The sequence below is a fragment of the Suricata suricatta genome, chromosome 6 (genome assembly GCF_006229205.1).
Source record: "Suricata suricatta isolate VVHF042 chromosome 6, meerkat_22Aug2017_6uvM2_HiC, whole genome shotgun sequence".
NCBI classification, from domain to species: domain Eukaryota; kingdom Metazoa; phylum Chordata; class Mammalia; order Carnivora; family Herpestidae; genus Suricata; species Suricata suricatta.
The window spans coordinates 21,330,574-21,347,264 of record NC_043705.1 but is presented as its reverse complement, the minus strand read 5'-3'; the positions used below and the strand labels follow the sequence as shown (position 1 = coordinate 21,347,264).

Below are 16,691 nucleotides of genomic sequence, written 5' to 3'. Positions count from 1 at the left end.
GAAAACAGAACCAAAAAACAAACAAAAAAATCCCATACCATAAACAGACTGATACATGCAGAGAATAAGCTGGTGGTTGCCAGAGGAAAGGGGGGTGGGGCGATGGGTTTAATGGGAGAGGGGGATTAGGAGGTACACACTGCTTGTTTAGAAAATACATGAGTCCCAGGGATGAAAAGTACAGCATCGGGAGTACAGTCAGTAATACTGTCCTCGTTCTGCCTAGTGACAGATGACAACTCCACTGATCGTGGTGAACACTGACTAACGCACAGAGTGTCAAATCATGATGTGGTACACTTGGAACTAACAGAACATTGTAAGTCAACTATACTAAAATTAAAGGAAAAAAAAAAAGCTTAAGGGAATTGAAAAAGAGTACCTAGCAGGAGTGAAAGTGAAGCTATGCCTTGAACCCAGCAGGGGGGTCTCTGGCTCTCAATCTCACGTGCCTTCTCTATATTATGTTTTCATAGAAGAACACAACAAAGTCATCCTAAAGTATGAAGTTTCCTGTTCAGAAAAAATATTTATGAAGTCAATACACAGAAACACACTATATCTAAGACATTAACAGAAGGAAAGGGAAGCGTGCAAAGACCAATGTGAATACACAAAACTTTCTGATTCCATTGCACAAAGGCAAAGTTGAATTATCCAAAGTTGAATCATGTGCTTCATATGTTAATACATCAGCCTGAAGTCATAAGGGAAGAGCTACAATTAGACACACTGATATCCGTAAATGAAGATTTTACTTCACATACTGCTAGTTTTAAAGCCATTTTTTTCAATTCTGGACCTTTAAAAAGTCTAAAAGTAGGTAAACTCAGTAGAGCATGTAACTGATAGTTTAATACTCATGCATGCAAGGGCTTGGCCTAAAAAGGTCAATGGACACATAACAGTCATGCCTACGAAAAAAATTATAATTAGAAACCTTATGAGCAATGTTTGTCAAACATGAACTGTGTATTTGCGCCTTATAAAACTATTAAAATTAAGAATTTTCTAGAAATCTTTTCTCTATGCATCATAGCACACAAAGCCTGCTTTATGTCATCCTGTCCATGAGTAATGAGAGCAGCTGGAGCTGACCATGATTTGAAAGTTGCGCAGCGCAGAGTTTTAGTATAACTCATACAAGACAACTTCCTTAAACGGACTAACTCCAAGTTGTTGCTATCATTTGTCAACACAAGAGCCTTTCTCTGACTTGTTCATAATGCTGTGACTTCTGTTTAGCAGTTTTACCTTCTTTGTGCCCGTATTTCTTAGAACAGAGAAGGGCATGTTTCACATAAACTGACTTGACCATGAACAGTGAACAGTGCGGCCAAGAGGTAGCTCTACTTAACCCCCTTTGGAGATGATTCCCATTCAGACTGATACCCTGAGCTTTCACAGAGGAAAACAGAAATCGCACATTAATTTGAGATAAATATACTTAAACAGAAATATAACATAATTCTTTCTGAATCTGAACACGCCAAACGAGCAATGATATTAACATCCTATCACCTCTGCAAATGTTAGTGTCACAAGTCATATACCTAAGCTAACCTCAAATATAACCAATTTTTGGTTTGGTATCTTGGCACTAACCACACTAACACCTAATTTTAAATCTGCACGTCAAGTTTTTATGCCTTTACACCAAAACTTCTTCAATAAATTCCTATTTCCTCAGATTCTAACTGGAAATATTTCTCATATCAGTGAAGAGTCACTGAGATGTCTGGATTAGACATCTAAAAATTTCTCCCAGGGACACTTCTAGTGATTTTCTGAAAGTTGGCTATGACTTTCAGGTCTTCCTTACACAAAAGAAATCATTCATTTTCCTTACCGTCCTGCTCACACACAGACCTCTGCCAAAGGAAGTAAGAAAGTGGACAAAATAGTCAGCCCTATTTTATTTCTGTGAAGAACTGGCAGACAAACAAGCAGAGACCAGAATCTGATGACTGGAGATGTTTATGAGCTTCTGAAAAGTCCAGATTTAAGGTATTTTGATACTGAGAGTAAAATTCAAAGAAATAAATCTTTATCCTTCTTCTCATTACTGTGTTAATTTTAACTTCCAAGATGATTTTTACTTGGGCCAAATGGGGGGAAAAAAAGATGAAGAAGAAGAAGAAGAAGAAGAAGAAGAAGAAGAAGAAGAAGAAGAAGAAGAAGAAGAAGAAGAAGCAGCAGCAGCAGCAGCAGCAGCAGCGGCGGCATCTGGTCCAAGTAAAGAGATATCTATGATGTTCTCAAAGAGGGAGACTAAAATAAGGCTATGAGCTCACAGTATTCCATTTCAGGAGATCTGGAATTCTCTTGGTGTCATTTCTGTGCCAATGAGGTGAACAGCACACTACAAGGAACAGGTCACAATCCAAGAGAGACACAGGGCACGCTGTATGTTAATCTCTGAATCCTTGTGAATTTCCATTTTTTGATACTAAAATGCAGTACTTGTAGAAAACTAAAAGAGAAGGCTAAAATTGATATATCTAATTGTTATTAACCAGAAGAGACTCCACATTTTGAGAAAGTATAAAACTAGCAGACTGACAGATGAACAGAGGGATAGACAGACAGACAGACGGAGGAAAGGAAGAAAAAAACTGTAATGTATTCATCTCACATCGCATACTTGTTAGACCCTTGTAGGAGAAGGCATTACCTGAAATGATACCACAGTAATGACTGTGAGGAGCTGACTTCTCTGTGACTTTTTCTTCCATGGACCTTTTCTGCCTATATACCCGGTGTGGGTGACCCGTTATGGCCATTGTATCATTGAGTGGTTCAATAAATATGAAGTCCTCATTGAGCTGTATAAATCCCATCTGGAATACATAACATAAAAAGATATGTAAGAAATACTATTTGAATAAATGACTTTCTAGGCTCTCCTACCCACACACACTCTATTTTCTTTCACATATGTGCATACATTCTTCTAGTGAAGCTATTTCAGCAACCCCACTAAATCCAATGAAAGGTGCCTGGGTGGCTCAGTCGGTTAAGCAACCCCACTAATAAGGTAACTATCTTCCAATTTTATTACTTCAGCTTTACATACTTCATTGCACTGGCATAAACTTCATTTAGTTAGACTTAGCCTGTGCGGTGGGAGGCTAGATGCCAGCAACAGGTGCACAGTAAAAATTCTGGAATGTTAAAGGCTCACTTTGGGAGACCCATGGGGTCACTTACATGTAGGCATGTACAGAAGAGCAATACAGTTTTTAATGCATGCACCACATTGTCCAGCGTTTTTCAACAATCACTACTTAATAAAGTAATTCACGTAACATGTCAAAGCAAATGCAGGGGACACAGCATTGAAAGTATTATATAAAATATTCTTAAAGCCTTCTACTAAACATTTTTAAACCTTTGAACAGTAAATTACAGGAAAAAAAATGAATCATCACTTATATAAGCATGTTTCATTTAATATAATGCTATGTTTTTAAACTTAGCCAATTGTGGGCAGAGGGCTAAAAACTGTAAAATGTGGTTATTATTAATAAAAGGAACTTATAACAAGTAGATATCCTTTTATTATATTGAAGCTAAGCCTAGTCATTTCTTTCCTTCCTTTTTTAGAACATAAATTTATATTATAACTAGGAAAGTATTTCACACAGAACATAAGACTTGACCTTTTCCATTTTTATTACTTTACTCTGCTATAATATATATTACTTGTATAAAATGCATATAATATGTATATTTGACTATTCTGTTAACTCTTTAATAAATATTTTTGATGAAATAATCCCTCAGAACCTGCACTGTTCACATCCAATCTGCTATCAAAATTCTTAATTCTGTTTTGCATTAATTACATAAAAATTACATATAGTTCATTTTAATTTCACCCTCCTAGAACTAGCACAGTAATAATACACTTACTTCTTCAGATAGAGTAATTCTTCTAAAATTAATATTAAGAAAAATTAAATCTATACTAAAAAGTATCTTTTTCTTAAAAACACATAAGAGATTTTTTCTCTTGTTTCAGTTATTAAAGTATATTGTATTTTCTCTACCAACAGATCAGTGGATTGCCAATATGCTATCTCATTTTGTTCTATACTGAATTGATGTTAGAAGACAACTTAAGAATGGTTTAAAAATACCTGTCACTTTTGCACTTAATTTTCATCACATTAATAAAATTATCAAGTGCTAGAATAATAGTTCCACTACCTCTATCTGTCTTTTTCTTTCTTTCTGTTTCTCCCTCTCCTTCTCACTGTTCTACACACACACACACACACACACACACACACACACACACAGACACACACACTCGGGGTGCAGGATAATGGGGAAAAGATTTACTGTGATGTGAAATTTTAGGCACATATCATATACATGGGTCACTTGTTATGTAATGTTAATATGACTTCCAATGAGTCCTTTTAGTTCCCACACATGTTTTAATTGTCTCACATGTAAAACGAAATTGAATTTTAAAGTAATTACAAGAAATTCAAAAAAATGTTTCCTGGAACCTAATTTGATAGAAAAAAAGGACAACAACAAATATTTAAAACTTGAATAATAATCTTTAAAGATGTAGTACATCTACACATGGATTGAGGATGGATAGTATCATGTTCTATATGGATCCACACTGTGAAAATAGAAACATATGCTACTCTTCTGTCATATATCAGTATGACTCTGAGGTTCAGTCAGTATTGAAGGTCACTAATAAAACTAACAGTGTAGCTGACTAAGTATGATGATGCCCAGTTAGAACATCTCAAGTAAACATGCTGAATTTCCCTAAATCATACATTTCTAATCTCATATTCTTTTAAAAGGGTATAAGCATTAGATAGATTTAAAGCAAAAAATCAAATAAATTTAACTGAATACTATCATATAAAATTTAATAACCTCCAAAAAAAGATTTTGGACTTAAGATTATTTGGATTCAGAACCTACTCCTAGCTAATAACTTTGAGAAAGTTACAGTGACTTTATCTATACATCAGCCCCGTAGGGTTATCTGGAACATTCTCTTCTGAAAAGTCCACGTAATGCTCCTTTCATAGGATCTGAGACTAGGTAACCATTCAATAAATGTTTCCCATAATTTTTATGTCATTAATTAGAATAACCAAAATAAATCAAAGCATCCAAACATTTGACTATAAACTGAAGACCTCAAGAATCCAAAGAATTAAAATTGACTCATCTTTGTATCCCCATATTACCGTATTTAAATAATTTCTGAAATAGACTTTTTAAGGTGGGATTTGGGAACCTCTTCCTAACAGAATTACCTATTGTGTTTAAACTTTATCTCTAGGAATTTTTAAAACTGAGAAGGCTACTTTTGAAAAGGAAAAGAAAGTGTTGGGATAATTATAAATAGTGACTCACTCATTCAATACATATTTACTGTCTGACTACCATGTGTCAGATCAGGCTCAGTTCAGTCCAGGGAAGATTTAGCACCAAGTGCTCAGTGTTCTTTCTACAGGGAAAGATTTTCTATCTGAGACCAGAATGCTATCCTACAGCAAGGACAGTACTCTAAGGACTCACATTAAAGCAGAATTGCAGAAAGTCTTGAGGTTTTCTGTGTCACCACCAAAACCTCACTTTCTCACTAATCAACCAGAAATGCATATCTGCACTGTGATTTTACAAGCCATGGGAAAATACAAATCTCTATTAACCCCTATGCACCAGGGCCCCCATGTTCAACAATCCACAACGATACAGTATTCACCGTAGTGCAAGCACTGTCCTTTCGGTTTTAGAAGGAAAGAAAACAGTATGTGAGTTATTACCGCACAGCATACCATCTAAATAAATGCAAGCTTTATAAGCATTTTTCTTCCAGATGGCTCTTTTCAGATTTTTCAAAATGATTTTCCTATTGTGAGACACGTCACACACAATTTGGAAATGAAATTAAGAGTAACAGGTATTCCCTACATTAGTTCTGTCGTCATGTGCATATTCTCATACGGTGGCATCTGCTCTTTTGTCATCGAATGTTATTCTTTCATTTCACAATTTAGCAAGAATTTCAGTATTTTACAAATTTACTAGCGCTTAATATCAGTTACCACTCATTTCTTTTCTTACTAGTTCTGACATTTTATTTCTCTATTCAGATCCCTCCCTGCTTTATTAAATAAACATCCAATCACATTGATCTTCATGTGGTGCACTAACTTTGTCACTAAATTCTAATCACACATGAAATTTGATTTGGTTCATGTGCCAAATACACTGTTGGTGAATTGCTTCAATTAACCAATATAAAGGTTTCCTGTGTTCAAATTCAACTTAATTACGGTCTATTAAATAGATCCCCAAACTCTAACGTAAGCATAACTTTAAAATGACTTAAAGGGGTGTCAGGGTGGCTCAGTTGGTTGACTCTTGACTCATCAGACTCTTGATCTGGGCTGAGGTCATGATCCTAGAGTCATGGGATCGAGCCCTGCATGAGGCTCCAGGCTGAGCATGGACCCTGCTTAAGATTCTCTCTCCCTCTCCTTCTCCCCCTCCCAGATATGGACACTTGTGCACACACTCCCTCTCTGTCTTTAAAAAAAAAAGAATGAGAAAGACTTAAAATTATAAAGCAGCATGGCCTTCTCCACTCACATTCTTTGCTAGCATTGCTACCTTATTCCCACCCCCTCCCTTTCCATTCACTCACAGATCTGAAGTGCTACCACAGTTACCTCAAATGTTCTTTTCATTTTTCATGCTTCCTTCTGGAAATTTATTTTCCAGGACCTTTGTTTTCTAGGTAAGCTTTCAATGGACCGGATGAAATTTATCTGAAGTTCAGACTGCATTTTGTCTTTGATAATGTCCTATTTTTAAAAACATAGAACATAAGAAGAACTCAATAGCCTAAGTGTTAAAGGACATGAGGAATGTCATAATAATCATAATTTCAGGATATTGGAAGAATCCTGAGTGACAGTAGAATCTGGACAAGATGAGGGCAAGGTCGCTCCCTATGAGAGGAGATATTAGGAGCAAAGACAAGGATGTGGAGTCTACCTAACACTTAAGTAGGTGTCTGGCTTGTGTAGCGATGCGGGGAAATGTAGCCGAAAAACAAGAGGAACCCATATAATTGAAAACATCAAATGACAACTTTCTTAAGAGGAAAGTCTGAGTCCTGAGGTTCTGAGGATGATTACTGTCTGACCATAGGTACAGCAATGAATTAGTGAGATACTGAACAAAGCACATGTTTTATTTCTAAACAGGAGTTACAGAAATTGCCGAAAAGATGTGGCATCATGATATGCTTATAAAAACACTGCAGACCAACGTCTGATACTCTGTATCACCTGAATTTGGCTTTATTCCTTTTAGTATTTTCTTGGATGTCAAAGGTATAGTATATATCTTAGTAAGTAAATAAAGCATCATATAGTCCAGAGTGTAAACATTTGGCGTGATGTAAACTGTGATACTATAAGTTTGAAACTTTCTTCAAAAAATGCCATTTTCAATAATACTATGAATAGGAGTGAGTTTTCATGCATTTGTGTATTCAACACACGCATGCAAGTCTATGAAAATACACTTATGACACACTATCTATCCTATTGTCTTAAAATACTACCCTCTCTTCCTGACTCTTTTTGATGTTCCCCTTTTACGCCCACAGGGGGAAACTGTAAATCCTTAAAGAAGATATATAAGGTACAAGGTCAGGATAAGTTCTTGCCTACCTCTCCACCTTTATTTTTACTACTTAAACTTTTCATATAACCATCACAAACACAGTTTAACTCTGTGAACAAACTATGTGTTAACAGTTTTCAGAGTAAGTTTTAGTTGTATGCTCACATCTTCGTACAGGGCACATGCTGTTTTCTTTCCAGAAAGTCCTCTTGGCTATTTCTTCAGAACCCAGCCAGTCCTGTCCTCTCTCCCAAGTAACCACTGCCTCCCTGATGCACTTGTACACTGTACCTTTGCACTACACTACAGGAGTGCAGTGTACACTCGAGTCCACTCTGGTTACGGTGTTCCTGTGTCTCTGATTAGACCATGAACTATTTTGGGGGAAGGCTTTGGGCAGAGTGCTCAGCGTTGTGGCTTTAATACACAAGGATGGTACATAACAGGAGCCCAAGGAACGTTGCTTTTAAATCCCGTCTTCTTCCTTTTTGAGATTAAAAGGAAGCCTGTCCACTCACTGCTCTCGAGAGCATCGAGTCCATTGACTCCACCTGTAACTCCATCTGAGGAGAAGTCACTATTTGATTTCTCCCCTCTGGCATTCCAAATGTTGCCATCCTTGGGAGCCCAAGTTCTATCTTTAGGAAAAGCTTTCATGTGGCCACACTGTTAACATTATTCTGTTTTCTTTCCTTGCCAAAGGGCTTCAGAAAGTATCATGAAACTACCGGTGGAAGAAGGAAACTTAGATCCAGCCATCACTGGAGTTTTAAAATCAGGAAAACCAACACTGACAGATGCTGTATAATGTGCTGAAAATCACAGAAAGTTCATGTGGGTGTCAGGACTGGAATCTAATGCTTCCAATTTCCAACTTTGTTTTTTTGGTTTTAATACATTTTCTAAATTTGCTTGCTACCTGCATTCTAGTTTCCCCCACTGAACTCTGGAAATGGCTCTGAGGCCACCCACAGTTTCCTGTCCTTTGTTCTCTGTGAGGCATCTGACCCTTCACCACTCTTCTCCTCTACGAATATTACATGGCTGTGGTTCTCTTCTCTAGCAACTGTTTCTGTTTCCTTAAACAGGTCACGGTCCGCACTCGAAGGCAGGTCTCTGGTCAGCAACTGCTCTCTTCATTTATTCCTCCCAAAGGTTTTAGAACACCCTCTACAGAGACAATACCAAATCCCCTTCTCGGCCCACTGCTTCCAGTTGAGGTCCACGCCTCTCCTGGCTCACGTCTCCGGATCTCACGTCAGCCGTCTGACTCTTCTCCGAAACCGGGGCCTCTCTCTGAGTTTGTATCTCTGGTCACGACTCCAACTTTTTTCTAGTTACCCAGGCTGAAAAAATTATCGAGTCCTTCCTCTTTCCTTTCCAAATTTCTTTTAAAATATGTATAAGAAAACAATAATCTAAGAAAGTAAGATACCTGGGAGCCAGACAGTGTATATACTTGATTTCATTTAATCAAACAGCCAGCTTGTGACACATATGCTAACCTCACCAGTTTCACTGATGAAAAAAGTGGGTTTCAAAAAGATTCACTATGTCCCAAGGTCACAAATCAGTAAGCAGTGAAGACAGGATTCAAACAAAAGACGGCCTCTGTGCAGCTATCTGAGGAAACCCAGGCCCTACCATATGATTGTTACTCCAAATAATTCTCATCTTTAAAAAGTTTTTGCACTGAGGATTGGACATCAAGCACCTCACAAATGGGAGATGTCCAACATCCGATTATCAACAGCGAGGCCGGGCCCCATCCCTTACAAAGCAGAAGGGAAACATACTGCATGAGGCTCTGAACTTTATCTTGAGCTGACTGTTTTAGATGACGCGACATATGAGCTGCCGAGGGCACGGGCTTTCCGAGTGGGCTCCTTCCGCGCTTCGTGCCCAAGAATCCCCGGCACCCCCACGGCAGATTTAGGGACAAGAGTTAAATATTTCAAGGTTTCAGTTTTTCTTTCCTTCTTCATTTAACAAAGCTCTTTTCTATTTTTGTTGTTAAAATGTCTCCTGATTATAAAATCAGAACTTGCAAATAGCAGAACACTTAAAAAATATAATTAAAAAAAGAAAATCGTTATCCCAAATCCCATCATATAGAATTACACAAGTGTATATATATAGAGATATAGATATATTTTCTAGTCTGTCAACATATGTAGTGACACACAAATATATCTGCAGGTGTGCACTTGTGTGTATGCATGGATTTGCCTCCACACATGCATACACATGTTGAAGTTTTATATTCGACTTTATTTTTCCATTTAAAAATAGCTTAATCGCTATTTTGTTTCTTAATGCCATTAAGCAATCTGTATAGGCCTGGCTCTTAACTGGTGAACAACAGTGTATCCTCTAAATATATCAGAATTTTTTTTATCTATTCATTCATTTGACTCTCTAGTCAATAAATTCTTATGAATATTGATTTTATGTAGCCAGAGGTCAGGGGGCAGCTGTGATCCAGGCTAGCAAGACCCATCACCAACTTACATATCCTCCAGAAAGGGATACAATTTGCTATTTCTCAACTGGGTCAAAGTAATACATACAATCGCTCTACCACTGTTAGTAAGCCTTACACTGATAGTTAATACACTTATTTACGTCTGTGTTCTATTTCACACACACCCAAAAAAAAACAAGGTTCAAATATAGCCTGGAAGTAGCCCCCCAGATATCTCAAGGACAAAGTAGGAACTGAAAGTGACCATCAGGAGAAGATGAATTAATCCTCTTCCAAGGGTAAGTGTGGGATCCAGAGAGACAGAGGGGCATCTCTGAAGAGGACAGCCTCCCCAAAACCCATAAATGAGGCCCCTGAGAAAAAAAGTCACCAGGTTAAGTCCCTGTCAAACATAATGCTCAGCACCACTCAGCACCACTATCCAATGACACAACTACAATACCCTGACACTGCCACCACGACACCACTGGTCACCCGAACATACTCCTCCTTCCCTCTTCCCTTATCGTTACTGTCCTAGAGGAGTCAGACGAAGCTCAGTGCACTGAGCAGGAGGAATGGAAGCTGAATGTGGGGAAATGACAAGGCCTCTTGACTTCACTCCCCTTTCTTCACTGCATGGGATTAGCTCTAAGCAAGCCCCCATGTGAAGGACATGGGGCAGAGAGATTTTAACTTTATGTCAATTTTGATGGTTTAATGATTTAAGGGTGAATATTTTAATTACCAGTCTTTCTAGAACTAAATTTACCAAGTGACCTCTCACAATCTAGGAGTGAACACCACTAGAAAAAAGACCATGGGGGCGGGGGGTGCACGGGGAGAAGGTACAATAACCGCCCAGGTTCATTATGATATCCTTGAGTTCTATTTAGTCAATGAGAAGTTAAGGGTGTACAATAGGAATGCAGGTTCCAAGTAATACAAGGGTTAGAGAGTGACATGGGGAACGTCTTCAGGTGAGGTGACATCTGAGCAGAGATCTAAGTGTGAGAGCTGGCCAAGCCAAGTTATAGGGGAGAACATTCCAAGCAGAAGGAGAAACAGAGACCCTGAGATGGGACCGACTTGGCATGTGTAAGGAAAAGCAAGGGTCAGTACAGCTGAAGCAGAGAGATCCCCGGGAAAATGATGATTGGAAGGCAACCCAGAGGCATTCCATTGCAGCACCACTTATCTGATTCATATTCAAAAATAAACCCTGGTGAACTCATCCTGTAGTTTTTAGACTATCTTTTCTGGGACACTGGTTACAGATTTTACTATCGCATGCTTCCTGATGACCTTTATGCTGAGTTAGTTCAACAGTCGTATTTTATCTCCAGAATAATTACACAGGAATACACTTTACTCCTACAAATGAAAGAAATATGCATTCTCTCCCATTTTCTTGAAAACCACTGCCCTCCTCTAACTTTTCCCCACCGTTTAACAGAGACAGAGATTTTACAACAATTTCAAAATGTTCCTTTTTTTGTTTATTTAAATCCAAGTTAGTTAGCATATAGTGTAATAGTGGCATCAGGAGTAGAATTTAGTGATTCATCACTGACATGTAACACCCAGTGCTAATTCCAACAAGTGCCTTCCTCAATGCTCACCACCCTTTTTTTTTGACTCCATTAGAGATAAAGAACATCACAAGTACAATTATAAACAGAATCTATGTGGAAGATGTGAAAAGTGGTAGAAAATAGTATAAAGAGGAAAACGAATGCTCCACAGTAGCATTTAAGTATCCTAAATGAGTAACTTTTTGTTATTCGGATGGTTAGCTCAGTTCTCATTTTATAGTCTAATCTTTGCTCATATCAAGAAAAGCCATTGATTTCGTTTTCATATACTTTCTTATACTCACTAACTTTACTATAATCTCTTGTTGCTTAGAATGAGTTTTAAATTAACCCCTTGGGACTTCTACCACTTCTTTAAGCATGCAAATAAGGAAGTTCAGAAATAGGGAGCAAACCCCATTTTAAACTTCTTCTAAGTTTATGCTTCAGTCCAGCCAAAAACTGTTATGTTCTACCATATCTTCTGGGTGACTCTTTAGTATTTGTTATTAAGCTACCTACTCAACACCTGCCACATTCAGGTGCAAGGCACTGAATTCAAAACCGAAAAGAGACTTAATCCCTGTCTTCATAGACCTGATCCATTAGGGGCAAAGACAGAAAAAAATCAGGCATTCAGACAAATCTACTTAAGCAATTAAAACTGTGAAAAGTATCACTGAATAAACAAATAAGGACCCAAGAGAAACAGAACCGAGACTGAGTTGCCAGACAGAGTGGCCCATTACAACCTTTCTAAGGAGTGAACACTGGAGGCAAGACAGTGAAGGAGCCAGCCATGTGAAAAAGACTGTAAGCAAGAGAAGATTCATGTAGTAGGCAGCGGATGCCATATATCAAGACTATGACCCTGGGATATACATGAAAGGAGCCCAACAGATTGACTTGGGGGTTTATAAAAGTGTATAGTTTTTAAAAAAAATTTTTTTATGACTTTTATGTTATTTTGAGAGACAGACACAGCAAGTGAGTGGGGAAGGGGCAGAGAGAGGGAGGGAGACACAGAATCCGAAGGCAGACTCCACGCTCTGAGCTGTCAGCACAGAGCCTGATGTGGGGCTCGAGCCCATGGACTGTGAGATCATGACCTGAGCCGACGTCAGACACTTAACTGAGTGAGCCACCCAGGCATCCAAAACTGTATACTTTTTAATTGTTATTTATGACAACATATGTTTGTGTCCCATAGGTTTATGTCCCAGTAAAACATTTTAAAAATGAAAACCAAAGGATAAATAATATAACAGTATTACTTAGCAATAAACAGGCAATGAATGTACTAAAAGAAATGAAATTGCTCCTTAGAGTGGAAAATCAAGCATGGAAAGGAAGGGGCCGGGGAGTTTATTTTTTCCACCAAAACTTTGTATGTATTGATTTTTCAAACATATGAAGATATGACTTACATTACAATTTAGTTTAAAAGAGAGGTTGAAATGCAGACACATAAGACTTGCTGAGAAGGCCACTGCCTTAATTAGAGCAATAAATTGCAGTGGCATTAGTGTAAAGTCTATCAGTGAGGAGGACCTAGAGAGGAGCCAGGCCAGTAAAGAATCTACAGGAAGACAGAGGCAGTTGCAGGAGTCACAGAGAACTAATGACAGCAGCGAAAGCAGAAGAGAAGGGTTGGCAGGTCACGACTCATGGAGGGCTCTGAAGACCACGATAAGACATTCCGATTTTATTTGAAGTGTAACTGGCTCAAGGGACAGTGGATGGCATAATCAGATAGATTTTTCAAGAAAGTCATTCTTGTTCTATTTTTAGAAAACAGATTATAGGGTGACAAGAGTAGAATCAGGAAGACCAGTGTGAAGTCAGCTATCACAGTTCAAGTGCAAGCCTGCCGTGACCAGAGCAAAGAAGCAACACATGGTGGCTGAACTAAGGATGTGGAGAAAAGTAAATACATTTGAGATGAATTTCAGATACTCGTACAAATCAGAGGGCAACCATTCAAATGTGTTACTGGTTTAGACGCTGGGATATGGAGGGACAATACCACAGGGAATTAAGGATGGCTGCAGAGTTTCTGGCTTAAGTACTCCAGAATGACAGATGCAGGTCTGTAACTGACATGTAAATGTCCAGTACTGAGACTAAGACAGATTTTAGGGGCGGGCAGTCGAAGTTTCTGAGGGGACCTTATTAGATTTGATGCATCTGTGACATACCCAAGTAGAGAAATCAAGCAGACAGCTGGGGTATGGAGCTGAGGGCATAGTTTTGAGCTGGGGACATATGTCTGAGAGTTACCAACATCAAATAATCTTCCAATCCATGGAGAGGAGTGATGTTATCCAGAGAGGGAGTATAGACGAAGGGCAAAAGAGAGCCTAAAGCCAAACCCAGAGGACCCTAACATTGAGAAAGAGAGAAGGAATCAGCACAGGAAACTGAAGAGGAAGGGCCAGTGAGCTTAAAAAAAAAGTAGAAGCTGGTCGACTTTTTGAAATAAGAATTAACCCTTTCTAGAGGGGGCTTAAAAAGAAAAGAGAGAGAAATAAGCTTCGGAGAAACTATAGCCCAACCCCTATTGCTCAGGTTAAAAATGTAGTAGTCCTGTGCAAGATGGTCAAACACCCATGCTCATGCTTCCGTTAAATTCAACAGCAAAAACCAAGTGAAAAAACACTCCGCTGCTTGTATCAGTCAGGGCTCCCCCAAAGCCCTAGCAACATGACTTTTGTTTTGTAGCGTACAAGAGGTTTTTACATGTTCCATTTTGTTGAGTCATGAGGAGAATTTGAGTTTATTAACTAACTCTGCTTGCCCTATGGATTTTTTTGAAAGTTGGCTTCCAGCTTGCCGCGCACGCTAGCACGTAATGAGCTGGGGCCTAGAGTCAGTGGGACACCGAGTTGTTAAAGGGTTAGTCACGCAGTGATTTTGCAGAGCTGCTCACCATGGTGATGAGCCCTCACTTATCTCATGTGACCCCAGCCCAGTGATGTGCTCCCAGTGCAGCTGAATGAGACCACTGAGGAAGCCGCACAGCTGTGGTCATCACTGCCAGGTCTGACTGGTGACCTCACAATTAACGGAGATGCTGCCAACCTCCTACATACCCCTAGAGAGTGGAGACGGATTCAGTTTACCATGGAAACAAGATGAGTGGAGCAAACTACTCAAGGTCCCTAGCGCTGGTACTCACAGACATGGAAAATTGCTGCAATCTCTTTTCCGGATTCAACTAAAGGTCAAATAAATAAAATAATGAATGCATTCGACAATATTTACTGAGTGCATACTATGTGTCAGCTAACATGCCAGATGCAGGAAATACAGCAGCGTATCCAACGTTTCCAAACAGACAATCTTTAAGTATTTTTGATAATACACACAGTCCCCAAATTACAACCGTTCGATGTAGGATTATACAGGTTGACAATGGTATAAAAGTGAGGAGCATTCAGTAGAGACCATACCCCACATTCAGAATTTGGATATTTTCCTGGGCTAGCGACATGGTATGACACTCTCCAGTGAGGCTAGACAGCACGAGGAGCCACAGGGGCCCGTCAGCCACACAATCCCGAGGGTAAACAGCCAACATGCCTACAACCCTTCCGTACCCATAGAACCATTCTGTTTTTTCACTTTTAGTGCAGTAGTCAATAAATCACATGAGAGAGTCAACACTAATGCTACAAAATATACTTTGTGTTAGATTTGTAGGTGTTCTGAACACAGAGAAGGTAGGCTCGTGTAGGTGATGCTTTGGGGTAGGTTAAGTGTACTAAATGCATTTTTGACTCATGATGTCCTCGATTCCTGATGGGTTTATCAGGACACAACCTCATCATGTATCAAGTTTTTCTGATTTTAGGTCATCTTTCTCATTTGGGTACACATCAACAAAACGCGTTATTACTTCTCCATTTGTGATCCATGGATAATTCAAACATTCTCCCCTACTCCCATTTTGAATGGCATAAAGTAATATGCAAAAAATTATAATGGTGTTTTACCCTTTTCAAAGGGAAAAATAAATCTTATACCACAAATGTTCTTCTTAACATGGCCTGTTTCTTAACTTCAGCATCCCCGAATACCAGTCTGTGACTCAGCAGTGCTAAACAAAAACACTTGAGTGACTTTCCTCCCCACCTTTCTCCACCCTCTCTTTAGTCCCATCAGTGACTATCCAGGCTCAAAAAGCTACTGTAATATCAGGCTGGCTTATTAGAGGTTACTTTAGGAGGTCATACATCTATAGAACTAAAAAAGGATGGTATAAAACAGGAAATCCAATGCACTTTGCATATACCAGGCCATATCAGGAATACTATGTCCATGCACCGCGTTTCAAAAAAGACATTTATAAACAAGAGCATATCCAAACCAGAAATCAGAGGTTATTTTTTTTTTCCAAATTCCACCCAGAAAAGAAATCATTCATCAACACCTTTGACAAATATTTAACATTCTGCTTGTACCTCTAGGGCAGTCACTGCTTTGAGGCAATCCAGGCCTCCAAAGGACAGGAGCAAGACTCAGAAATATTTTTATAAAAGGTCCAGAAATCATGAGTCCTGGTTCTACACTGTAAGCACCTTTTCCCATTTCAAATATATGACAAATAATCTCATGGCCTCTCTGTTAAGTGTCCAGTTACCATAACCATTGGTGATATAAAACCTGTCTTGATCTTTTTCATTTTACTTAGAAGCTCTCTAGTTTACAAATATCATTCTTAGGTTTGATTTTCTGTGATTTTAAAGTATGGAAGTGAATGTTCAATAAAAAACGTCTAGCATGTATGGTAAGTTGAAATAACAGATTATAAACTAACATATTAAGAATGTGGTACAGACTGGTATAGGAAAACAAGAAGGGGAGTGCTTTTTTATTTATTATGAATCATTCTTTATTATCAAATATCTCAAACTTTCAGATATACAGGATAATGGAGTGTCCAGGAATCCATTCCTAGTATTTAA

At 38.6% G+C, this 16,691-nt stretch overlaps 1 protein-coding gene across 1 annotated transcript in view; it reads right to left on the bottom strand.

The window, feature by feature from the left end:
* The window catches only part of ADAMTS19 (ADAM metallopeptidase with thrombospondin type 1 motif 19), a 229,737-nt gene that overhangs the window by 183,051 nt on the left and 29,995 nt on the right, over nt 1-16,691 (bottom strand). The window contains exon 3 of the mRNA XM_029941162.1: nt 2,675-2,840. Coding sequence (XP_029797022.1) covers nt 2,675-2,840 — 166 coding nt within the window. The remainder of the gene's footprint in view (nt 1-2,674; nt 2,841-16,691) is intronic.